The sequence below is a fragment of the Camelus ferus genome, chromosome 8 (genome assembly GCF_009834535.1).
Source record: "Camelus ferus isolate YT-003-E chromosome 8, BCGSAC_Cfer_1.0, whole genome shotgun sequence".
Classification (NCBI taxonomy): Eukaryota; Metazoa; Chordata; class Mammalia; order Artiodactyla; family Camelidae; genus Camelus; species Camelus ferus.
In genome coordinates, this window is record NC_045703.1 from 67,558,938 (window position 1) to 67,584,641 (window position 25,704).

Here is a 25,704-nt window from a genome sequence, read left to right on the forward strand (position 1 = left end):
CCCTAAGCCCCTGCAAACAGGGTGACCGTCCACACCAGCCATTATCACAGGTAGTTTAGGAAAACACTCCCTGATAGCAGATAGGAGTTACACTCTTTTAAAAGAAATGATTTTATCAAAGAGAGTACAACCCTAATTTAGTTTCCTTTTAATCAAATTTAAGCTTTTTTTTTGAGACTGTCCATTGAATGGTGGAGAAATGGGATCAGTGGAGGGTAAGGATGGTCTAGGCAAACCCCAGGCCAGGGAAATCCATGGGAGAGAGGACACCCAGCTGTCACCCAGAACATTTCAAACATGGTTGAATCCAGTTCACCAACTGCTGACACCTATACTGATCACGATTCCTTTGGGAGGTCGGTCACCACCATGGCCAATTTGAAGAAATACTTTGGGATGAGTTCAAGAACTGATGGGCATGGAAGTCTTACCTCCCTTCCTAGGGGTCAGGTCACAAGGGGATAGTGTGCATTGGGGGCAGGGGGTACGGACGAGGTTAGATTGATTAAAAACCCCTGACTCAGTGACTGCGACGCAACTTCTCATTTGTCCAGATGAACTGGGCTGACGTGGGGTTGGCCTCGCGTAGCCAGCCGAAGATGCTGTCTCCTGGGAGAGTGGGCGCACGGTGTCACTGCAGAAAGCCTGGGAGGGGCTGCCATGGCTTGGGGCTGGGCGTCCTAGCCGGGCTGTCCTGGGCACCTCCCGGGGTGGGGCAGCCCTGAGGCAGGTGGCCGTGTGTTTGGGGACAGAATGACCAGAGGGGCTGGAGAGGTAAGGCTGGAGCAGTCCTGGAACTTGAAGAGTCCCTTGGAAGTCACAGTAAGGAGTGTGCTCTTGCCCCCAAAGCAGTGGGAGCGGTGGGGAGGGCAGAGTTTGCTTTTGAGCATCATAAGGTAGAAGAAACGAAAGACAAGGGGACACTTTAACACTCGTATGGCCGGGCTGGGCCTGGGCAGCCTTGGCTGTGCGGACACTGGAAAGCCTCGGGCTCTCAGCCTGGCAGGAAGTACCATCCTGGGGAAAATAAAGTGTTCTCCTTAAAGATAGAGGGAAAGGCCAAAGTTAGGCTGTGAAACACTCCTGGACAGGGCGACAATGTGGGTCACCTGGCGGCCACTCTCAGCATGTCCTGGGGAAAGCGCCCGGGGGGCGACCTCATTCCACCAGAGTAGGGAGGTGATGTGGGTTCTGGATCCCATGGGGCGGGTGCGGTGCCCAGACGGCCTTGAGGGTACTGGAGGTTCAGTTCCCAGGCAAACATTGTGACTCTTGGCTTCAGATTTTTTTTTTAATTTTGATGGAACATACCAAAAATTTAAACACATGGGGCAAAGAACATTATTTTCCCTAAACCATTTGAGAGTGAGCTGCCTGCCTCCCGGTTGCATCCCCACCCCGGACACTTCAGGATGCCCTCCCCCACGAGCACAAGGCTCCCTCCCGACCCAGAGCACAAGCTGCACCTAGGGTCCTGCTCAGGTGTCACCAGTCATCATGGCAACGCTGTTTTCACTAAGAGGATCTCATTCAGAATCTTGTCCCGTTCAGTTGCCATGTCTCTTGAGTTTCCGTCAGTCTGGAAATTTCCTCAGTCTGGCACTGGTGACCTTGAGGTGGGTCGCCCTCCTCACCCTGCTTGCACCCTGACACCCCTGAAGGGCCACCCTCCACTCGGGGACACTGTCGCCTTCTCCACTGCTGGGACGATGCCTGTCCTGCTTTGCCCACCTCGTGGCTTTAGGACTCTGGAGGCATGGGGGGAGGGGCCTCAGGAGTAACGAAATCACCCTTGAACTAAAGGTCGCGTTGGCACGTGGATGGATTGTCGTATAGTGGCGTTTCCCAAAGTGTGCCCCATGCAGCACTTCTTCTGTGTGATTTTGACAGACGTTCTACCAAAAATGGAAAGGACCTGGGCTCAAGAAAGTTTGGAAAATGCTGAGTTAAAGGTGAATAGCCTTTCTTGCTGTGAGGCCCTCAGTGTTTAAAGGGAGAGACTGCTGAGGGCACAGGACAGTGCGGTAGGAACCGGCCAGTGAGCCTCCGGGAAGGGGAACCGTGAGCACAGTGAGCAGCGTGCCCTCGATGGTTGCCCGTGTCCCCGTGGGGAAGCTGGCGGTGTGTGGCCAGTGCACGGCGGAGGGGCTGCTGTCACCGTGGGCACCGCTCTGCTGTTCTGCTGTCGGTCACACGGAGCAGGTTGGTGGGTTGTCCGTACAAGACGACAGTGCTGATTAACAACTTGGGCCGGGGGCACCTGCTACCTCAGACCTGCCCTCCCCAGGGGAAGGCCCTGCCCCCTCCCCTGCTCCTGCCTCTGCCATCCCTTCCCCGCCTCCAACACTTCTCTCTCCTTGGGTCAAATTTCCCAAAAAACTGACCCACGGCCCTGATATTGAAGCACCATTGTCCTGGAACAACACAAACTGCATTTGAACCCTGTGGGTCCACGTATACGCAGATTTTCGTCAGTTAATGCTACGGTTCTACACTATCTGTGGCTGGTTGAATCCATGGATGTGGAGCTGCCGGTACGGAGGAGGGCCGGCTGTGGGGCTTGAGTGCCCAGATTCTGGTGTACGTGGGGGCTTCTGGGGATGTTGAGGGACCACCGTCCTAGAACCACTGAAATGGTGCTCTGACCAGCCCCTTCCTTACTCCCCCACATTTGAGTGCTGGAGTAGTGCGGTCATTAAGGGTTGAATCTTGTCTCACCAAAGTTTGCATGTTGAAGTACTAACCCCCGAATCTCAGAATGTGACTTTGTTTGGAGATGGGGTCTTTACAGGGGTGTTCGAGGTAAAGTGAGGTCAGTGGGGTGGCTGGGCCCTAAGCCCCACTAAGCCTGTGTCCTTCTGAAAACGTGGAAATTTGGGCACAGTGACTGCAGCAGAGGGAGGAGTGTGTGAAGAGACAGGGAGACACCGGCCACCCACCAGGCCAGGAGGGAGGCCTGGGACAGCCTCCCCTCACCCTCACTGGGAAACTGCGGACACATCAGTTTTGGACTTCTGGCCCCCACAACTGAGAAGCAATATATTTCTGTTAAGCCAGCTGAGTGTCCTACAATTTAATACTGTATTGTCCCCATATTTGACACTGTTTACCTGGAAAGAGCATCAAACCCACAGGTTAAGTGCTCAGTTCCACGAGACTGCCTTCCCTACCCTGGAAGCCCATCACTCTTAGGTCCCTAGGTTACCCACAGTTCTGTCCCTGACTTGGCCACAAATCAGGGTTCCCCTTTGCTCAAGAGAGCGCGGGCAGGGCTGAAAGTTCCCAGTTTCTAACCATGGTTTGGTCTTTCCTGTGGCCAGGAACCCGCCCAGAGTCACCTTGCTGAACAGAAGACACTGCTGTCACCGGGAAGTGAGACGGGTTTCAGCAGCCCCGGACCAGGATGGGGTGTCGGGGGTGGGGGTGGGCGTGGGGGTTGGAGACCAAGATACAGTTTTTATTATCTCACGTGGGCAGAAAGGGCAGTGCCTGGCCCACGTGTGCTGAGGCCCTGCCTTGGGGAGGTTTGCCCCTGGTCTTCTTCATTGCCCCCGGCCAGTCCTCTGCTGCAGCCCGGGTGGGAACGGCGATGGCAGAGCTGCAGCCCCCGAGGTGGGCCCTGCTCTTTCTACCAGACGAGCTGGTGGGCCCCTGGGTGTGAGGCCAGCTCCCAGCACCCACAGGGCGAAGACACAAGAGTCCCAGGAACAACACAGGCACCCTGTGCTTCTGTTTATCTGTCCCTCCTGTTTGCACAGAGAGGGACCCACCCTTCATATCCTGGGTCCTCCCAGGGCTGAAATGGGGGAAGGGGGAGGGTGTTTTCTGCCTGCGGCCCTTTGATGCCTTTCGTCAGCAACTCTGGCCAGGGCCCGTGGGGCTCCTGTCCCTGGGCCCAGATGGCCCTTTGGCCCACTTGCCCTGGGGATTCAGGGTATTTCACAGTCCAGCAGCCAGGATCCCGCCTAGTGGGGTCCCACGTGGGTCCTGGAGACCCTGGTCACCCCACGTTAGGACAAGGATGGAAGTAAATGGGTCTGTTTGGAGAGCTTGGTTCTCCCACCACCCAGGTCAGACCCTCGCCCCACCCCGCTTCAGGTGTCCACCGCAAGTAGGAGGTCCTGTAGCTGTGCCTGGCAACCAGTGTGCGAGCTTTGGTTTATCTGGATCATAAAAAGTTTCAAAATAGATAATCCCTTTGGAGGAGCCTGAAAGAGACTGCTGGAAGGTTGACAGGCACGCTCACTCCCTCCTCTTGCTCTGTAAGCTCTAACTCAGCAGAACTGGGACCTCAGCCTAGGTGACTTGCTCCCCAGCCAAGCAAACAATTTGGCCAGTCACCCCCCTGCCTTCCGCCCTTGCCTGAAACCTGCGCCACGGGGTGAAAGATTATTTCCAGCTGTTTGGCTTTCTGCAGTATCATGCTTAGACAGCAATTTTATTTCAAACCAGCCCATTGCAGAGAACCCCACACAAGACACTGACCCTGGACCGTGCAGCCGAAGCGGTCTGGTCCAAGCGATGAGGGTGGTGGGTCAGTCATGCCCACCGTGGATGATGTTCTGGAGCAGGTTGGGGAGTTTGGCTGGTTCCAGAAGCAAATCTTCCTGATCCTATGCCTGATCTCAGCTGCTTTTGCCCCCATCTACGTGGGCATCGTCTTCCTGGCCTTCATCCCGGACCACCACTGCTGGAGCCCCGGCGTGGCCGAGCTGAGCCGGCGATGTGGCTGGAGCCTGGAGGAGGAGCTGAACTACACAGTGCCGGGCCCGGGGCCGGCGGGCCAGGCCTTCCCCCAGCAGTGCCTCCGCTACGAGGTGGACTGGAACCAGAGCACCCTCGGCTGCGTGGACCCGCTGGCCGGCCTGGCCGCCAACCGGAGCCACCTGCCGCTGGGCCCCTGTCAGCACGGCTGGGTGTACGACACGCCTGGCTCCTCCATCGTGACCGAGGTAACAGCAGACCTTGCCTCTGGGGGATGTGGGAGTGTCAGGGGCAGGGAGGAAACGTACAACAAATCCCACAAGGTTCAGGTTCCCATCGGGAAAGAGGAAGCAGGGTTTTGGTCACTGAACCTCAGCATGTGTCAGACTCCATCCTGGGCACTTGGGAGTCTTCCCTTGTTTAATCCTCCACAGACTCTGGGCATTAGAGGAGGAGACTGAGGGTCAGAGAGACCATCGCAAGCCAGGCTGAGCTGCATTGTTTGAACACGGGGCTACGGGGAGACGGGTTCCTCTTCTTTCTGTCCTGCTGGTTTCTCCAAGAGCCTGCAGAACTCACCTGGGGTCCAGTGCCTCAATGATTAGAATTGTGAGTCTCTTCCATCCATTCAAGAGTCATGCAGGGGGAAGGGATAAATTAGGAGTTTGGGATTAACAGATACACACCACTGTATATAAAATAGATAAACAACAAGGACCCACTGTATAGTACAGGGAACTATATTCAATATCTTGTAATAACCTGTAATGAAAAAGAATATGTACATACATATTGATCACTGAATCACTGTGCTGTACACCAGAAACAGACACCACACTGTACATCAACTATAATTCAATTTAAAAAAAAAGCGTCACGGATATGTGACAGCTAAACCCTGGCCACTGAGGTGGTGTGGAGGCTGCCCTGGCTTTGGAGTCAGACTGAATCCTAGCCATGCCCCGGATTGGCTGAGCATTACTGGGTAGGTTACTTGGCCTCTCTAAGCCTTGTTTTTTCCACCAGTAAACCAGCGATGATGATAACCTGCTTCATAGGGGTCAGCTGAGGACCACGGAGGTGCTGGCCAGACAAGCCGAGTTACACTGCGTGTCCCCTCGATAGCCTACTGCGAGTGTGAAGGTGAAAAAGGGCCTCCCTGGGATAGTTTAATGGGTTATTTGAGCATTTGTTTTGAGAATATCTTAGTAAAAAGCCACCAGATGTTTTTCCTTCATGAGCCCTTTTGAAAGTATTGCACTGTGGGCACTTGGAAATTGGCCTCAGGGTCAGCTGGCGAAGCCACAGGCCCGAATGATACAGAGTTCCGTTGGCAAGTCTTGGTTTGGGTGAGGCACTGCTCATCTGAAACAAGGTTGCTTAGTGGTCTCAGCGTCAACACGTCTGGGCTGTCCCTGGAGGAAGGCGCCATGTCCTCCCCTCCAGCCTCACCAGCTCACTGTCTGGGGCGCAGGGCGGCCGGGCAGCAAGTTTCCCCCGCGGGAGGAGCAGGTACAAGTGTGACTTTTTTACCTGTCTTGCATGAACATCTGGTCCCCAAGTCATCCTTCCATGACAGATGTCCCATTAGTAGACTCGCCTCCCAGGGACACTGAATTGGCCACTGGTCTTGCTGGGAAACTAGAAGCAGACCAGGACGGGGAGGTACTGTTCTCTGTGGCTGAGGCATACTCTGCTTGGAAAGGCTCAGAGGCAAGGATTCGCCCAATCTCCTCTCTGTCTGTTCATTCAGTACATGCTCTGAGCTCTTCTTCTGTTCTGGCGCTGGGGTGGTGCCAGGAGGGAGACAGAGAAGAACCTATGTGGGTCCCTCAGGGAGTCTGCAGTCTCCAGAGAGTGAGGGAGGGACGTGGGGATAAGACCGGCACCCAAGACCACATCACATGTGGGAGATGTAGAGGGACCAGGGGACTCTGAGGATCCTAGCTACTGAGCTGATCATGGTGTCTTCCAGAATGAGGTGGCATTTAAATGGAGCCTTGGGGGGTTATTTCGAACAGCCAGGAGAGGGAACAGGGTGGGTGGGGGACCATGAGCCAAACAAAGCTCAGGGGAGAGGGAGTGGGTGCTACACTCAGGGAACAAGTTGTTGGCAGAGGAGTCAAGGGGGAGAATGGCAGTGACAGCTTACCTTCAAGCCAGGGCATGGAGTCCTTATGCCGCAAAGGCGCCAAATAAAATACGGGGTGCCCAGTTAAATGTGAATTTCAGGTAAACAATGGACAATTTTTTAAGGATAATTATGTCCCAGATGTCGCACGGTCCTTGATATTGATTGCTGAGGCCGGGAATAATATTGCAGGGGACATACTTAAACTAAAAAACAGCAAAACAAATGTGTTGTTTATCCAAAATTCAAATTCGACAGGGGACCCTGTATTTTTTTTTTCTTTCTACATCTGACAACCCTACCTTCGAGGCAGGGCTGGGAGCTAGGTGTTATTTAGGCAGAGGAGGGAGATGAGCCTCGCTGGACCTTGGGAAGGCGCTGGTGGGGGTGGGGGTGGAGATTGGGGGAAGATTGAGGAGGAGGCCGAGACATGAGCCCTGGTGAGAAATGGCAGCCAACATGGTTGTCACAGGAAGGGAAAGAAGAACCCAGTTAAGAGACGCTGGGGGAGAGGGTGGGGTGTGTGAATGGAGCTACTGAAAACTGAGGCTGGAACACAGGAAGCAGCCTGGCCAGGTGGTGGCCTGGGTGGGGGCAGGAAAGGAGGGGACACAGCCAAGAAGACCTACAGAGCTTTGGAACCAACTGGCTGACTGTGGTTCTAAGAGCTGGGCTTCCAGGTGACCGACCAGCCAAGCAGTGGTGAGGTCTGAGAGAATCCTGGAGCCGTTCTTTGCAGAGAGAGTGAGGAGGAGGGGCTGTACAGAGTTCTTTCGGGGACACGCTGAGCGTGGAGGGTGGTGGGACGCCTCTGGACATATTGAAAGGTGACCAGACCTGCAGGGCCTCTAGGTTGGTGGTGCAGGGGAGCCCAGCTCCTGGAAGGAAGGGGCTCTACTCAACCTTTCCCTTCTGATGCTTCAAAACCACCTTGGCCTCCACTCTTCCTCCTCAGCTGAGGCTTATTCTGGGGGTAGTTCATCTTTGTTACTTATTTCTGCAGAAATAATCTTTAACTTGGCCTTGCCTTGGACATTGGAACTTGCTTAAGGGAGGGCGATGAGCCAACCTGTTTGAATACCCGGCTCCCTGCCCTCCTTGTCCTGGAGGATGGGGTCAGGGTCCTTCTGGAGAAGGAATGTGCACAGTCCTGACTTGTGACTCCCCTCAGGGGCCCTGGCTCTCAATTAGCCCCACCTCAGGCCAGGGGGCCCGAGAAAGGCCCCAGACAGAGGTGAGGGTGCTTTTGTCTCCAAACTCGTCTCATCCTGGGGCTCACTTGGATTCTGACCTGTGACCTGCTGGGACAGGATCCCTGGGAACCTGCATTCTAACAGGACTCTGGGTGACTTCGGGCGAGTGGGGTGCGCACTGTCTCTATGCAGCTCTCCAGTCTGCGTCCTGCAGCGGGGCCTGGCCCGGGTGATGCCCAAGCAGGAGCAGTGGGCCTGAGGACCCAAGCCCGCGCTCCCCCTAGGCAGCCCCCGGCTTTCCCAAGGGGCCTAGCCTGTCTTCCTGGTGGCACAAAATCTCCCAGGGACTCTGGCTGGGGGTGAGTTTGGGAGTGCAGGGGGCAGGCAGGTTTCCCAGTCTTGGGGGTGCCTCCAGACAGACACACTCTGTGAGGCCTGGGGCAGAGTTCTCAGGGGAGGCGGTGTCAGCGGGTGAAGCCAAATGTCCCTTTTTCCAGCTCTGAGAGCGCCCCGGCTTCTGCCCCATTCCCCGGGGCAGGAGGGCACCCAGGACATTTCAGGAAGAGTGGCAGAGACATCTTACAGGGACGCTGATTGCAAAGAGGAGAACAGACAGTAAAAACCCCGGGCCCCTCACCGTGACTTTGGTGAAATAGAGTCCCCACAGAGGGTCGTGCTGGGCGATGTGCGCAGAGGCTACAAAGGGAGGGCTGGAGATACAGACCTGGGACAGCTGGGTGACAACACCCAGGAGTGACCTCCCCCGCATTCTACTGGTGGGGTCCAGGGCAGCAGGGAAACCCAAAGAACGGCAGGAGAGGCTCCAAGGGGAAGGGGTGGTTTCTGCTGAATTTTAAGGGGGCTAAACACCTGGATTGGCAGAGGACAGGCATGGTGCTGAGTGGTCTCTTGTCCTGCCTCCCAGAGCTGAACCACTCACGGGAGCAGACGGCCAGTCTGGGCAGAAGACAGACAGTCGAGCCAGCTCGTGGTCAGTTCTGAAAGTCAAGTGGTAGTGTGGAGTTTTACTTACATTTTATTTTAAAAATTGCTCATATCAAGGAAGTAAGCAGCTGGCCAGATGGAACCCTAGGCTGGCTGAGTGCAGAGCACAGGGGTCTTCATGATGGACCCCCAGGCTGGGACCAAGGCATAGCTCACATGGGCGACTTTAGATGTTTGAGGGTGGTGTGCAGTAAAACCTCCATTTAAAAAGTAAAGGGTGGGGGGAGGGTAGAGCCTAATGGTAGAGTGTGTGCCTAGCCTGCACAAGGTCCTGGGTTCAATCCCCAGCACCTCCACTAAAAAAATAAATAAATACCCCCCCCAAATGGTGTATTATTTACCAAAACAATTTGCACATGATTTCTTCCCTTTGGTGCTCACAGTAGCTCTGTGGCTGTGACAGGACACACAACACAGATTTCAGGCTGGATAGCATCCAGCTAAGAGCTGTGCCCTGGCTGCTGCCCCCCAGCCCCTCATGTCTCCCTGGAGCGCCATCCTTCTCCTGACCCCTGGGAGCCCTCAGGAGGACGTGGCGCTGCTCACGCACTCGGGCTTCCCAGGGTGCCTGGACGTGTTGGTGTCACCATGTGTGTGTCACACATGGAGGGACATCCCCTGAATCCCCCACATGATGACACCCTTCCTCAGGCAGACTTGCTCCTGCTCTCACCTCTGTCTTTCCCCCTTGGTCCTTCCCTGGCTCCTGTCACATCAGACCCTCCGAGTCCCCTGCCACCCCTCAGTCCCACCCCAACCCTGCAGTGCTCGGGCTGCTCCCAGGAAGCCCCTCCTTCTGGCCTCTCTGCTCAGCAGTTCCCGGGTCACGACAATTTTACATAATTGCTGGTAAAATCTACATACTCATACATAATTAATATATGTTAATTAAGGGCTTTTGACCAATTCTGGAACACATGTTATATTTATTTAGTTACATTTCTGGTTTTGGAGATTTCTTTTAGAAACCTTACCTCTTGGCTATGTAGTCCTTTGACAGCTGACTGTCAATGACACTTGACAACATCCTCTTTAATTGGTGTATATTGAGGGTACAACAAAGGTAAACATATTAGGCATATCATGACATTAACTGGGATTGACCAGGAACCCTGAATTCTTCTCACGAAAATGTGGTAGAGAAAATGATGTGAAGCCTCTGGGGACACCACATTCTGTGTTGTGCATTTACCTTTGTGTGGAGGGAGCATGGAAGGTGCAGCAGGACTTACAAACGGTCTTGTGTTTTTGGCCCCTCTGACCGCGGTGTGACCCGCAGTTTAACCTGGTGTGTGAGGACTCTTGGAAGGTGGACCTCTTTCAGTCCTGTGTGAACGTGGGCTTCTTACTGGGCTCTCTGGGCATCGGCTACATTGCAGACAGGTATGTAAAAGCCAGTCCAACTGGACAGAGCATCAACGCTATGGGGAGGACCGATTTTAGGGGACAGTGGTGGTAGAGGGTAGGCAGAAATTGAGGGAGATAAGACACGGTAGCTAGTGGTTTGAACTATGTGGGGCAGCAGGACAGGGGAGAAGGTGGGGATTTAGGATGGATTTCAGAGGTGGAAACTTCATGTAGATTGTACTGTTGCGGTATGTGGCTGAGAGGAAGAGGGGAAGAAACCAAGGTTGATGCTTCTAGCAGATGGGTGGGGATGGGCAGGCCAGTTTTTGAGATGGGACATAGTGGGCTAAGAACAGTCTCTGTTGCAGTGCTTCGTGGGGAAGTGGGTGGGAATGTTAAGATGGGAGATGTGGACTTTTGTGTGTGAACAACTCCCCCTCCTCCACTCAGTATTTTGTTAAAGTATGTTAATTTCATCTTTACATGTAGGAAGAAGTTAGAGTGAGTTGTTCAGTCATGTTAGGTTAGAATTTTTTTAGTGTGTATGTAATTATTTTCAGGGGTACATAATTGTCATTTATGAGTAAGAAAGTATATGTATATATGCTTTTGAAGTGTAACTGACCTACAGCACTGTTAGTTACAGGTTCACAATTTAGGGGTTCAATATTTCTATACATTTCAAACTGATCACCATAATCAGTCTGGTTATTATCTGTCACCAAACAGATATCCCATTACTATTGACTACGTTCCCCATGCAGTACATTTCATCCTCGTGATTCATTTATTTTGTAAATGGAAGTTTGTACCTCTAAGTCTACCTCATCCATGTCTCTCATCCCCCAACCCACACCCCTTTGGCAACCATCTGTTTATTCTCTGTATCTATGACTCTGTTTCTGTTTTGTTATGTTCATTCAATTGTTTTGTATTTTAGATTCCACATGTAAGTGAAATCATATGGTATTTGTCTTTTTCTGAATATCACTTAGCATAAGATCCTTTAGGTCTACCTCTGTTGTCACAAATTCATTCTTTTTTATGGCTGAGTAATATTTGATGGTTTCTATATGTGTGTGTGTGTGTATATATGTGTATATCTGTATCTATATCTATCTCCATTGTGTATGTGTGTGTTTACACATTTTTTAATTCATTCATTTATCAATGGACACTTGGGTTTCTTCCATATATTGGTTATTGTAAATTATGCTGCATTGAACATAGGGGACACATATATCTTTTTGAATAAGTTTTTGTTTTCTTTGGAAAAATACTCAGATGTGGAATTTCTGGATTGTATGGTAATTCCATTTTTAATTTTTTGAAGAAACTCCATACTGTTTTCCATAGTGCCTGCATCAATTTACATTCCCACCAACAGTGTACTAGGGTTCCCTTTTCTCCGCATCCTCACTAACACTTGTTATTTATTGTCTTTTTGATAGTAGCCATTCTGACAGGTGTGAAGTGATATCTCATTGTAGTTTTGATTTGCATTTCCCTAATGATTAGTGATGTTGGACATCTTTTCATGTGTTTGTTGGCCATCTGTATGTCTTCTTCAAAACAATGTCTATTTAAGTCCTCTGCCCATTTTTAAATCTGGGTTTTTTTTTTTTTTTTTTTTTTTTGATGTTGAGTTGTATGAACTCTTTGTATATTTTGGACATTAACCTCTTATCAGAAATACTATTTGCAAATATCTTCTCCCATTCTATAGACAGTCTTTTCATTTTGTTGACAGTTTTCTTTGCTGTGCAAAAGCTGGTTAGCTTGGTGTAGTTCCATTTCTTTGTTTTGGCTTCTGTTTCCCTTGCCCAAGGAGACATATCCAAAAAACATTACTAAGACCGAGTGCAAAGAGCATACTGCCTATGTTTTCTTCTAGGAGTTTTGTGGTTTCAGGTCTTGCATTTAAGTCTTTAATTCATTTTAAGTTTATTTTTGTAGATGGTGTGAGATAGTAGTCTAGTCCGATTCTGTTACTTGTGGCTGTCCAGTTTTCCCGACATCGTTTATTGAGGAGGCTCTTTCCCCCCATTATATATTCTTGCCTCCTTTGTTGTAGATTACTTGACATATAAGTGTGGACTTATTTCTGGACTCTCTATTTGGTTCCATTTATCTATGTATCTGCTTTTGGGCCAGTTCATACTGTTTTGATAATTGTAGCTTTGCAATATAGTTTAAAATCAGGGCTCATGATACCTCCAGCTTTATTCTTCTTTCTCAAGATTGTTTTGTCTATTTGAGGTCATTTGTTCTTTGATACAAATTTTAGAATTATTTGTTCTAGTTATGTGAAAAACACCATTGATATTTTGATAGGGATTATTTTGAATCTTTAGAGTGCCTTAAGTAGTATGGTCATTTTAACAATATTAATTCTTCCAATCCGTGAGCACAGTATATCTTTCCATTTTTTTTTTTTCTGTTGTCATCAGTTTCTTTCATCAATGTCTTATAGTTTTTTGAGTATAGATCTTTTACCTCCTTGATTAGATTTATTCCTGGGTATTTCACTCTTTTTTATGTAATTGTAAATGGAATTGTTTTCTTAATTTTCTTTCTGATAATTGTTATTGTAAAAAAATGCAACAGATTTCTGTATATTAATTTTGTATCTTGCAACTTTGATGCATTTGTTTATTAGTTCTAATACTTTTTTTTTTTTTTGGTAGTATCTTTAGAATTTTCTACGTATAGTATCATGTCTTCTGCACACAGTGACTATTTTACGCCTTCTTTTCCGATTTGGTTTCCTCCCCTCCCCCCTTTTTTTTGTCTGATTGCCATGGCTAGGACTTCCAGTACCATGTTGAATAAAAGTGGTGAGAGTGGGCATCCTTGTCTTGTTCCTGATCTTAGAGGAAATGCATTCAACTTTTCACCATTGAGTATAAATTTGACTGTGGACTTGTCAAATATGGCCTTTATTATGTTGAGGTGTATTCCCTCTATGCCTACTTTCTGGCCTGAAAGTGTCTTTTTTTGTGGTGTCTTTGTCTAGTTTCAGTATCAGGGTGATGCTGGCCTCTTAGAATGAAGCATTCCTTCCTCTTCAGTTTTTTTGGAATAGTCTATGAAGGATAGGTGTTAATTCTTTTTTAAATGTTTGGTAGAATTCACCTGTGAAGATGTCTGGTCCTGGCCTTTTGTTTGTTGGGAGGGTTTTTTGTTGTTGTTGTTGTTTTTGTTTTTTTAAATACTGATTTCGTTTCATTACTGGTAATTAGTCAGTTCATATTTTCTATTTCTTCCTGATTAAGTCTGAGGAGATTGTATATTTATAGGAATTTATCCTTTCCTTCTAGGTTGCTCATTTTACTAGTGTATAATTGTTTGTAGTAGTCTCCTGTGATCCTTTGTAGTTCTGTGGTGTCAAATGTAACTTCTTTTTCATTTCTGATTTTATTCAGTTGGGCCCTCTATCTTTTTTTCTTGATGAATCTGGCTAAAGATTTATCAATTTTGTTTATCTTTTCAAAGAACTAGCTCTTAGTTTCACTGATCTTTTTCTATTGCGTTTTTTTCTTTATTTCCCTTATTTCTGCTTTGATCTTTATGATGTCTTTTCTTCTACTAACTTTGGGGTTTTTATTTTTGTTGTTGTTTTTCTTTTTCTAATTCCTTCACATGTAAAGTTAGGTTGTTTATTTGAGATTTTTTTCGTTTCTTGAGGTATGCCTGTGTCACTATAAACTTCCCTCTTAGAACTGCTCTTGCTGTGTCTCATAGATTTTGGATCATTGCGTGGACAACTCTTTAAAACAAGTTGTCTGTAAAAGACAGATGCAAATGATGACATAGAGAGATGAAAGGTCCAGGATGAGAGCAGTATTGTGGAGGGAGTGAAGGATCAACGGGGGACAGTCAGGGGCTGGGCCTGAGTGCAGCGGGTGGGGCTGCCTTTGGGAGGAGACACAGGAGAAAAGATGGAGGAAATGGACACTGGACTGTTAACGTTTGAACATTCTTGGCTGAGAAGATGTGGGCTTCTGACAAGAAGTTCTTATATTCGGAGGTTTGAGGCAAGAAGACATGGCGTAGATAAAGGAGGGAGGCAGACTGGAAGCCGGGAAGGAGGATGACCGAGAAGAGCAGTGGGCTTGCTCGGCTTGGGGAGGGATCTGGGGTGTGGGATGAGCTCACTGTAACCACACATGAGGTTGGTCCCTCTCCTCCTTGCTTTACTGCCAGAGAATGTGGGGTAAGATTTAAAAGATCAAATCAATTAAGCACAATTCTGGGATAAAGTTTTAGCAAATAATTTGCCCATTTTACTCATGGAAAAAGGAAAGAAAAAAAATTCTCAAAAATTAAACTATTAGGACTGAAGATTTTCCCAGAAAAACTTTTATGACCATTGATAAGACTAAGTATGTGAGGGGAAAAGCCTGGTTTCTGGTGCACCCTGTTAAATCTGTTAGTGATAATACACTCTGTTATATACAAAGATAATAAGAGGAGATGAGTGTGAGGACGGGGAAAGTCAGAGGGAGGCCACTCATCCTTGGCTGTGTTGCTATGTTTCTGAGAGCGACCAGGACTCCTCTTTGGAGCAACCTAATTAACTGCGCAAGAGCCACTGGTCACTGTTTGCTGAGGGTGGACCAAGTCAAGCTTTGAGAAGGGGCAGTAATGTTCAGTGGACTCCACAGTCCCTCAGGAAAGCAGTATCTTGTCTCCAGATAGAGACCCCTGGTGTCCCATCATGCTTCCAAACACTCAACACCCTTGTCTTACCTCCCTGTCTTCTTGCCTCTGAAGGTTTGGCCGTAAAGTATGCCTCTTGGCCACCACCCTCATCAGCGCCGTCTTGGGTGTCCTGACGGCTGTCGCTCCAGACTACATCTCCCTGCTGCTCTTCCGCCTGATGCAGGGGCTGGTCAGCAAGGGCAACTGGACGGCTGGCTACACCCTGAGTAAGCACCTGCTGGCCTGGGGTTCCCACGCACTTTAAGGAGCCGCAGAGGTCAGGTAGTGGGGTAGAATGGAATGAAGCCAAATGTGGAGGTGCGTCTTTTTTGGTGGGGGTGATAGTTGCAGGGTCTAGAGAAAGCGTGGTCACTCTAGCTGTGTTTGTTGTCTGTGCGACTTGGGCTGGCATGGTATCAGGATGGCCTCCTTTTCTCTCTCTTGCTCTTTTTTTTGGTCTGAGAGACACTTAAGCACTTAAATAGATCAATCTTTCCATATCAACTGATCTGTTTGGGAGCAAAAAGATCACATGTGATGTGTTAAGAGCAGTGCGGGGTGTGCAGGAAGGGGAGACAGGTAGGAGAGTGGTTTTTTTCCCTAACGTTTTAAATATGAAAGAAGCAGCATCTCTCAAGAGAAACACAACAAACTCAACTGGTTTGAAGGACACTCAGGAGTTAGAAACCATAAGAGGAAATAAAAGAAGACAGAAGCAGAATGATTTAGAGCATTGAGGTGTAAAGCAATGTAGTTCCACATACTAATTTTTTTTCTTTCAAATTGTCTATGCAGGGTAGGAATAGAAAACGAACATTTTCTTAGAAGAAAGTATCAAAGAGTCATCCGTGCGTCCCTCAGCCTGTGGACGGCACGTCAGACAGCAGTGAGGATAATCCACCTTTTGTCACGTCTTGTTACCTCTGAAAATGTCCTATGGCTTGGCTTTCTGAAAAATAGTGGGGCCAAGAAAAATCATGTTCTTCCCTCAAGAAACCATGAACTGAACGTGCTGGTTAAGTTTACTGAGTTCAGCACTGACAGCCCAGCCATCTGTATGCTGAACACGCACTACCTGGCACATAGTAAAGAGGATTAATTTAAGGTCAAATCCACACACCAGCTGTGTGGTCTTGGGCAAGTTCCATAACCTCTCTGAGCCTCAGTATCCTCCAGGTGGAAAGGGCAATGCCCTGAGGTAGATGAACTGCAGCAGGTGTAGCTTTGAGCAGTGCCCGCCCCAGACTTGCCCCTGCAGCGTGGCTGTGGCCATATGGCAGGCACTGGCGCAGGGCTGGGGGGCCCAAGGTAGATAAGGCGCCCTTCCTCCCTCAAGGAGCTCTAAGGCCAGAGAGAAAGGGAGACAGACATCGCAACTTACTTGTCCGCGATGGAGTGAGAGCGCCCCCTGGCTTCTGCTCCACCCATCGTGTCCCCGCTTCCCTGAGGGTTACACACTTCGAGGCCCTGGGCCGCAGCTCCTGCTCAGTCTGCGTTATTGGCTCCTCCTCATCTCCCCGACCCTTCAACGTGGCAGGACCCAGAAGGCTGTCCCTCAACCCCAAGCCTGTTCCATTTGTGCACCAACTGCCCCCGCCCCTCCCCTAGTTATGCTATCGGCTTTACTTTCAAAATACATCCGAATCCCACCTGTCTCAGTCCCCTGCTGCCTCCACCCGGGTCCCATTGCCTCACCTCCACGTGGGTCTCCCTGTGGCACCTACAGGCTGCAGGCACGGGATCGTGTCACTCCTGGGCCACAATGGCTCTGCATTTTCCACAGTAGAAGGGAATGTTCTGGCCTTGCCTCTGATGCCCCACAGGAGGGCACACTGCCCCGCTGCCCAGGCGCTGTTCCCTCTGCCTGGAACTCGCTTCCCCCTTCCTCCCTCACCTCCTGGAGGTCTTGGCTCAAATATCCCCCACGAGCTCCACCCCACTGCACTCTGAAAAACTGCAGCCCCTCCCCCGGGACCTCCGGATTTCCCTTCCACCATGTACCTTTTCTCCATGCACAGCGCGCATAGAGCGCTGACCCGGGTGTGATGAACTCACTTGCGTGTCCGCTGTCTCTCCTCCCTCGAGAATGTGAGGTTAGGAGGGAAGGACCCTGCCGAGGACGGAGCTCATGATGGGATGCATCCAACCCTTCACAACAGGGCCAGGTCCTGGCGGTCCCCCAAAGATATTGGTGAAGTTAACTAGCACGTCTGGGATCATGGAGACTATTCCAGGGCAGCCTGGAGCCTGGAGGGAGGCTCTGGGGAGGAGAGCCCCGCAGCGTGAAAAGGAGAACAACAGATTGCACACGGGGGACTAAAAAGGGGGCAGCGAGAGAAGAGTCAGCACAGAACAGCTGGGCGTCTCGGGGAGCTGAGGGGTTGCAGGATATTTGGAGGACGGATGGATGGGAGGACAGGGGGATGTTCGGGGAAGGAGACGTAGAGGCGCATGGAGGTGGCTAGGAGCGCGCCAGCGGCCTTCTCTCCTCCTCCGAGCCCACGAGCCGGCATCTCTCCTGTTTCAGTCACAGAATTTGTGGGCTTGGGCTACAGAAGAACGGTGGCGATCCTCTACCAGATGGCATTCACTGTGGGGCTGGTGCTGCTGTCCGGGCTGGCCTACGCCGTCCCTCACTGGCGCAGGCTGCAGCTGGCCGTCTCTCTGCCGGTCTTCCTCCTCCTGCTCTGCTTCTGGTATGTGACCTCTCCTGGACCCCGTCTTCCCAATGGCCAGGGCAGCCCCATGTGCAGGACCAGAGTTTACCTCCATCTGTGCCGTTTGGGGTGTCCTATTCAAGGGTGGCCCTCATTATGCTGGGAGCTGCCCTCAAATGGAGCTGCTTTAAATTTGCATCCCCCAGATAGAGGCCAGCGATGCTGCAAGTCAGACAAAAGTCCAACCAGCCACATAGGAGGCATTGCTCTTTGCTGAGTGAATGAATGAGTGAATGAGGAATGGATGAATGAAAGGGTCGCTGGGGAATGTGCAAGCTGAGCCCTTGTGAAGCAAAAGCAGTTCAGGTAAGTCAATAACCTTTTGAACAGTCAGCCCTTGGCAGGGCCTGAAGGGGTAAGCAGCTGGACAGATGAGCTTTTATTGTGGAAGAAGGAAGAGGGGACAACAGAGAGGGGTGTGGAGAGAAATATCTTGTCCACGCAGCTTCTGTCACCATTTTGCTGAGGACAAATCTTATCTCTGGGTGGCACTGAGTCCACCCGATCTCTCAGAACCGTGGCTGGCCTCTGAGTATGCTCATGCTCAGGAATAGCCTGCTCTCTCCTCGTCAGTGTGAAACAAGGGAGCCCTCCAGTGGCAGGAGCCCCTGGCTGCATCCTGATGGCTGCGTGGGTGAGATTGCGCCTGTGGGTTTTCAGAAGACCTTATTCCAGAGATTTCCAGCCTCTGAGCTGTGATATCCTTGTCCCGTTTGAAATAGACATGATGGTGTCTATCTGATGTTAAAGGGAAGTGAATATAGTTTATTTTGTTTTGGAAATATTTTGAGACTTGTTCAACAGCACTTGTGTTCCATGGGGACATCTGCTGAACCCCCCAGGGTGGGGCACATGGAGCATCTATTATGTGTGAGAAATTTCCCAGAGGAGGACATGGTTGCTGGCTCCCAGGAGGTACTGGGACCCCTGCCCCACTGAATGAAGGTAGCACCTAGGAGGCAGTGGTTCTTTTCTGGTCTGTAAACCTTAGCAGGGGTCCCTAAGAGGATGAATGACCTACAGAGCTCCTAGGCAGGCTGTCTGGGCAGCACATAGTGACCCCAGATCCTCATCCACCAGCTGCTTGAGGAATTTCTTTCCTGATGTGAGGATGGTGGGCTGCTCTGAGCAACAGCTTCGCTCCCATCAGGACTTGACATCAGATGAGCTGGGAGTGGTGGGGGGAAATGCCAAGTGGTGGTGATCTGTGTCCACAGGTATGTGCCTGAGTCTCCCCGATGGCTGTTATCACAAAAGAGAAATGCTCAAGCAGTCAAGATCATGGACCGCATAGCCCAAAAGAATGGGAAGCTGCCTTCTGCTGATCTAAAGGTGACAAACTAGCAAGGGGCTTCTCACGGCACTGAACTTTGTATTGGGTTTGGGAGTTAGAACGTGCCTGTGCGGCTGCCTTGGGATGCAGGAGGGCACTGGTGACATTTGGGGGGATGGGTGCAGCCAGCAGCCAGGTGATGGCCCACCGGGGAAGGAGCAGGATGGGGAAAGGGGTCTGATGGTTCTCCCTGCTTGCGCCAGCTTGGATGCGGCTGATGCTCTGACCCCCTCCTAGATGCTCTCTCTCCCAGAGGACGCCACCGAAAAGCTGAGCCCTTCGTTCACAGACCTGTTCCGCACGGCGCGCCTGAGGAAGTACACCTTCATCCTGATGTACCTGTGGTAAGGAAGGGGCCTCCGCCACAACTGTCCCCAGACGGAATCGGTGTGCTGGCCCATATGCCGGGCTACAATTAAAGATAGTGGAACAACTCAGGTGGGAAAACAGAAGCATGGAAAGGAATTTCAAGATGTTTTTGAAGGATCAAAGAGCTCTTAAAAAGTCACCCTTATTTCTCCCTGAAGGGTTGCATCATTGAGGAAAGGCCTCATTTTAGTAAGAAGTTCATATATATGGGAGGTCAGCAGTAAGACTGACCTCATCAGCCAGTGGAGGTCATGATGGTACCTACTCATACAGATGTTGGGAGAATTAATGAAATAATATGTGTAAAGAACTTAGAACAGTATCTAACAGATGTAGATACAGGAAATGCCCAGCAACCACAAATGGCTAATTTTGACATGTACATGCAATTCCTAGGTTCTACCAAAAGATGGCAGCCCTGTATGCTTGTTAATTGTTTCTGGTTTGGAGTTTTTTGGAGGAGGGGGACAGGAAAATCTAGAGTTTTGCATTCCTTTCTCTTACATCAGTCTCTTTCGGGATGAAAGGTAACTGTTCCCATTTAGCCAGCTAACCTAGGGGGCATGGAGGGGTACCCAGGCTCATCTAAACTCACCAAGTTGCAGCCAGTGCCTTCCTTCTTGTATTTTTGGCCCTTTGGTCCAATCAGGAATAATTTGGGACGAGAAACAAAAGCAGCCAATGCTTCTCTGGGAGCAGCCTTATAAAACCAGGGGATGTATGAATGAGAAGCACCCGCTGTGATCTCAGTTTTGGAGCTAATAAGCAATTTGCATTTCCATAAGAAAGTGATTCCTTATCCACCAAAATGTCATCTCACAGTGTAAATAACAGTCAGTCCTTCATATCTGCCGGTTCTGTATCTGGGGATTCCACCAACTGCATATCAAATTTATCTGAAAAAAATTCCGGAAAGTTCTAAAAAGCAAAGCTTGAATTTGCTGCACACTGGCAAGTATTTATATATTGTCTGCATTGTATTTACAACTCTTTACAATGACATTTACATTGTGCTAGGTATTATAAGTGATCTAGAGATGATTTCAAGTACATGGGAGGATGTGTACGTTATATGCAAATACTATGCTATTTTATATGAGGGGCTTGAGCGTCTGCAGATTTTGGTATCCGGTGGGTCCTAAAACTGATCCCCCATGGATAACGAGGAACAACTGTACCAATAGAATCGGTAAATTTTCCAAAATTATAGAGTTTCCCCAAAAGTGACACACAGGACTCCAAGTCTTCCCCCGAGTGAGAGTGACTTAGCTGGTCCCCCTTGATCTGTGTGCCCAAATCTGTAACATTGCTCTTCTGTCCTCGAATGTGGATGAAGGGGTCGTGCAGTGGGATATGGGTTAAAAGAGAGTTAGGGAATAATGCTCCTTAAAGACAGTGTGATGTGTGGAAGGAGCACCATTGTGCAGTCGGGAAGATTTAGCCAGCTTCTCCACCCTGTTGTGCTCTGGACCCTTGCCCTTGGACAGACCATAATGACAACAATAAAATCTCATCTTCACCGACGGCTCACTCTGTGCCAGGAACTGTGCTGAGCACTTTTTGTCCATTACTTCAGTGGATGCTCAAGACAAATCAGTGTGGTAGGTGCTATTCCTATCTCATTCACAGATGAGAGAATTGAGGCACAGAGAGGTTAGTTAACTTACTTGAGGTCACACAGCTCATACAGCAGTCTGAGTCCTGAAACTGCTCGGTTACCTCTGCCTTCTCCTGCTCTCCCACTTGGTGGCCGTTGGAACATCCGATGTGGTAGGACATGTGCAGTGCTCATAGTAGGGCCAGCACCTTGGTACAGAGTAAAGAATAGCGATCGTCATTTGTTGTCCCTTGGAATTGTGGGCATATCCTGTAATTCATCTTCTCACATACCTCGTGAAAGGACCTTCTTATCCTCCAGGACACCCTTCATGATTTTGATCCTCCTCTTCTCATATTGCTCTTGGACCTTCTAAATCAGGTGACACATGTTACTCTCCAGCTTGCAGGGTCCTTTATCCTCCTGGCCAGATCCTGAGCCCCCTCTTCCATGGCGCTTGTCTTTGATCTGACTTCTCTCTGCTCAGGTTCACCAGCTCCATGATCTACCAGGGCCTCATCCTGCACGTGGGAGCCACCGGTGGGAACCTCTACCTGGATTTCTTCTACTCCGCTCTGGTTGAATTCCCGGCGGCCTTCATCATCCTCTTCACCATCGACCGCTTTGGCCGCATTTACCCACTGGCCTTGTCCAATCTGGTGGCCGGGGCAGCCTGCTTCATCATGGTCTTTATTCCACATGGTGAGTGGTCCACTTCATCATCTTCCAGGTAATTGGACCTCAGGAACCTTGTCTTAACTCTTCAATAACCTTAGTCTACAAGTATTTTTTTTTTTAATTTTAAATTGAGGTATAACATACATACAATGAGCCCATTATGAGTGTTCAGGCTGATAGATGTTTACATATATGTGGGCCTGGCTACCACCATAAAGATAAAGAACATCTCCAACACCTCAGAAGGTTTCCTCACACCCCTTGACCATCGCTGCTCACCACCCCTGCCCAGGTCACCACTACTCTGGTCTCTGCCACTGCAGATTAATGTTGACGGTCCTTGAACATCATACAACCAGCTCCATTTGTACATACCCTTTGTATTGTCTCATTTCATTCCCTCATTTACGTCTGTGAGGTTTGCCCATGTCGTCACGTGAGAGTGGAGTCCACCCTTTTTCACTATTGTGCTGCGCCGCGTTGTGCGAGTGCCCGTTTATCCACGCCACTCTTATTGACCCTTGTGTGGTCTCCCGTGTCTGCCTGTTGGGGCCAAGGCTGCGGTGAACATTCTGACATATCTTTTCATGGCTGCTCATTTCCCTTGCAGGGTCGAGGGGTGGCATATGTTAGATTTTGTAGATAGAGCCAGAGAGCTTTCCAAAACGGATGGCCCCATTCACACTCCCACCTCAATGCATGAGCCGTCATGGTGCACACTGACATGTATTCTCTCTAAGTCTCACAGCTGTGAAATTATTCCCATTTTTCTGCTGAGGACACTGAGGCATGAAGAAGTAAACAGTCTGCCAAGTCCCACTGCTGACCGGAGGCGGAGCTGGGATTCAGAAAGCCCATTCTGAGTGGGGAGGGTGGACGTCAGTGGGTAGACCACGTGCTCAGCATGCACGAGGTCCTGGGTTCAATCCCCAGCACTTCCATTAAAATAGATAAATAAATAAATAAATAAATAAACAAACAGAATTACCTCCCTCCAAAACAAACAAACCCAAAACAAACAAACAAAAAGCCCTTTCTTCCCTTATGCAACGTTATCAGGCCCCCAACTCTCTCAGGACTCAGTTTACTTATCCAAAAATGAAAGGGGTAGATAAGACTGTCTTTCCAGCCCTTCCAGCTCTCAAGTCCACACTTCCCATGGTGGCTTCTCATAGCAACTCTGTGGGCACAGTCCTCACCAGCTTTGCACGCCCTCTGTCTCCTCCCCAGATCTACACTGGCTAAGTACTGTGGTGGCTTGTGTTGGCCGAATGGGAATCACCATCGTGTTCCAGATGGTGTGTCTGGTGAACGCCGAGCTCTTTCCCACGTTCATCAGGTGAGTGCAGGGCGGCAGGGGTCAGGGCGAGGTGGCCACTGGTGGCTACAGGCCAGCCAGGCTCAGGGAGAACCCGCACTTCAGGACCACCCCTCCAGATGCCCCCAAGGGTAGATGGTTTGACATCGAGATGGGGCTTGGGCATCCAAGAGCGAGCCCACATCTAATTCGATGGAGATGGGAAATGGAAGGTTGGGTAGACCAAGGGTCATGTGTGCTGCGCGCAGGGCAAACACAAGAGAAGGGGCATCTGGCACGGGGGAGACAGCACTGGACCGGGAGCGGGAGGCTGAGTTTCAACTCTGTCCTTAGTGCCGACCCGTTTTGTAAACTTCTGCAGCAACATGGGCACCTCTGGGCATCACTGGCTTAAATAGCAGTTCAGATTTGCACTGTGACATGCCGCCCTTACCGTCACTGGTCCCCCCACTTTACATGGGAGGAAGCTGAGGTCTAGAGAGGGAAAGGGACCCTCCAAGAGGCACGCAGCTGGAATGGCAGGGCCAGGGCAGGAACTCGCTCCTCTCTGACCTTGAATCTCCTGCTTTTCCCATGATGACATGATACTCTGTAAACTCAGTCACGGGCCCGGAAGAGTCATTGTTTAAAGTCAGGTTTATTGAGGTAGAGTTTTCTTAGAACAAAATTCACCCTAAAATGCACAGTTTGATGAGTTTTGATTATATTTATTTCACCACCAGCACCATCAATGTACCACAGAGACAGCTCCATCCTCTCCAAATGTTTCCTCTTATCCCTTTGTGGTCAGTCTTCTCCCCTCCCACCCCCTCCTGGAAACCACTGATCTGATTTCTCTCCCTGCGGCTTTCCCTTTTCTGGAATGTTACGTGAATAGAATAACATGGAACGCAGCCTTCTTTCACTTGGCTTCGCGGGGCTCATCCACGCTGTTCCGTGTGTCAGTGTTTCGTGCCTTCTTACTGCCGAGTGGTGTTCCAGTGCGTGGGGGATGCACTACGATTTGTGTGTCCATCTCCCAGCTCATGGACAATTGGGCCGTTTCCAGTTTGGGGTGATTATGATACAGCTGCCAACAGACATTCATGTACGGTTTTTTGAGTGGACATATGTTTTCATTTCTCTTAGATAAAAACTATGGAGTGGGTCATGTGTGTTTAAATTTATGAGAAACTGCCAGAATGTTTTCTAAAGTGGCCTCAGGGTCTTTCTTTCCCACCAGCCGTGTGGAAGGGAGCTGGTGACTCAGGATCCCCATCAGAGCTTGGTGTGGCCAGCTTTCCACAGAGTGCTCGAGTCCTTCTTGGAGAGGGTGGCCTCACTGTGACCTTGGCTTACGTCGTCCTCATTAGTAATGATGCTGAGTGTCTTTGCGTGTACTTACTACCATCTGTATCGTAGAAGACTTAGTTTATTTATTTTTTCTGAGATTTGAAAGGATACTGCATTCTTTTTTTCTTTAAATTGAAGTGCAGTTGATTTACAATGCTGTGTTAGTTTCTGGTGTACAGCACAGTTATTCAGTTATCAATCACGTGTCACACATATATTCTTTTTCATTATAGGTTATTACAAAATATTGAATAGAGTTCCCTGTGCTATACAGTAGGACTTTGTTGTTTACCTGTTTTATATACAGTAGTGTGTATCTGTGAATCCCAGACTCCTAATTTATCCCTCCTGCCTTTTCCCTTTTGGTAACCATAAGTTTGTTTACTATGTCACTGAATCTCTTTCTATTTTGTATATAGATTATTTGTTTAGAAGACTTAGTTTAAATGAAGATTATTTTTATCATAAAAGTAATTAACCATTTTATTTAAAGTTTAATTCTGACCTTTGTTAGCATTTGGCATATTTCCTTAAACTCTTTTTTTTCTTTGTATAAATTGTTTCTTCTCCCCATGTCATCAGACCAATGATTTCTAACAAATATCCCAGCTCCCCAACCTCCTCTTACACCTGCATAGCTCTCTGAACCCCTCCCAGAGCCAGAAGACACAAGGGTGCCTCTGATTCACTCTTTCCTCTCTCCTGCCTGTCCCTTCATTAAAAGGCCCTGTCTCATACTCTCATTTGTAAAAGGTCACTTGGAATGAGGACAAAGAGACTAAGGCAAATGAAAGAGAAAAATCTTCTACATTTGGCAGTTCTGAGCCCAGAGTCTAAAATAGCCAGGCCAAACAATTCCATTGTCATGGCCACTGGACCCAGGGGACTGACTCAGAATGTAAACTGTCGGAGGTGCTGAGTGCCTGGTCCTACGTGGAGGAAGGCCAAGTGACCTGTCCTCAAGGAGCCCTTGACCATTTGTGCAGAGACGGTTTGATGAGGAGTCTCAGTAACTAGGAAGGGAGGCCCAATGTTCAGAAATAATTTTAAACTTGAGCCACCCCCCCCCCCCACAAAAGTAAGACAGCTATGAAAGTTCCTGTATGTTCAGTCAGTTGATTTGTGTTTCTTTTTTTTCTGATGGGGAGGTAATTAGGTTTATTTTTAGGGGAGATGCTGGGGATTGAACCCAGGACCTCGCGCATGCTAAGCGTGTGCTCTACCACTGAGCTGTATTGCCACCTCAGTCAATTGAATCCAATTGAAATTGGGGGGA

At 49.3% G+C, this 25,704-nt stretch overlaps 1 protein-coding gene across 1 annotated transcript in view; it reads left to right on the plus strand.

Annotated features, from left to right (window-relative positions):
* Window positions 1–4,385: 4,385 nt before the first annotated feature.
* Window positions 4,386–25,704, plus strand: part of SLC22A1 (solute carrier family 22 member 1) — a 32,168-nt gene continuing 10,849 nt past the window's right edge. Inside the window, exons 1-8 of the mRNA XM_006179034.3 lie at window positions 4,386–4,952; window positions 10,313–10,416; window positions 15,157–15,311; window positions 17,612–17,780; window positions 19,019–19,133; window positions 19,372–19,478; window positions 21,588–21,802; window positions 23,009–23,117. Of these exons, the coding sequence (XP_006179096.3) occupies window positions 4,542–4,952; window positions 10,313–10,416; window positions 15,157–15,311; window positions 17,612–17,780; window positions 19,019–19,133; window positions 19,372–19,478; window positions 21,588–21,802; window positions 23,009–23,117 (1,385 nt within the window). The 5' untranslated portion in view covers window positions 4,386–4,541. The remainder of the gene's footprint in view (window positions 4,953–10,312; window positions 10,417–15,156; window positions 15,312–17,611; window positions 17,781–19,018; window positions 19,134–19,371; window positions 19,479–21,587; window positions 21,803–23,008; window positions 23,118–25,704) is intronic.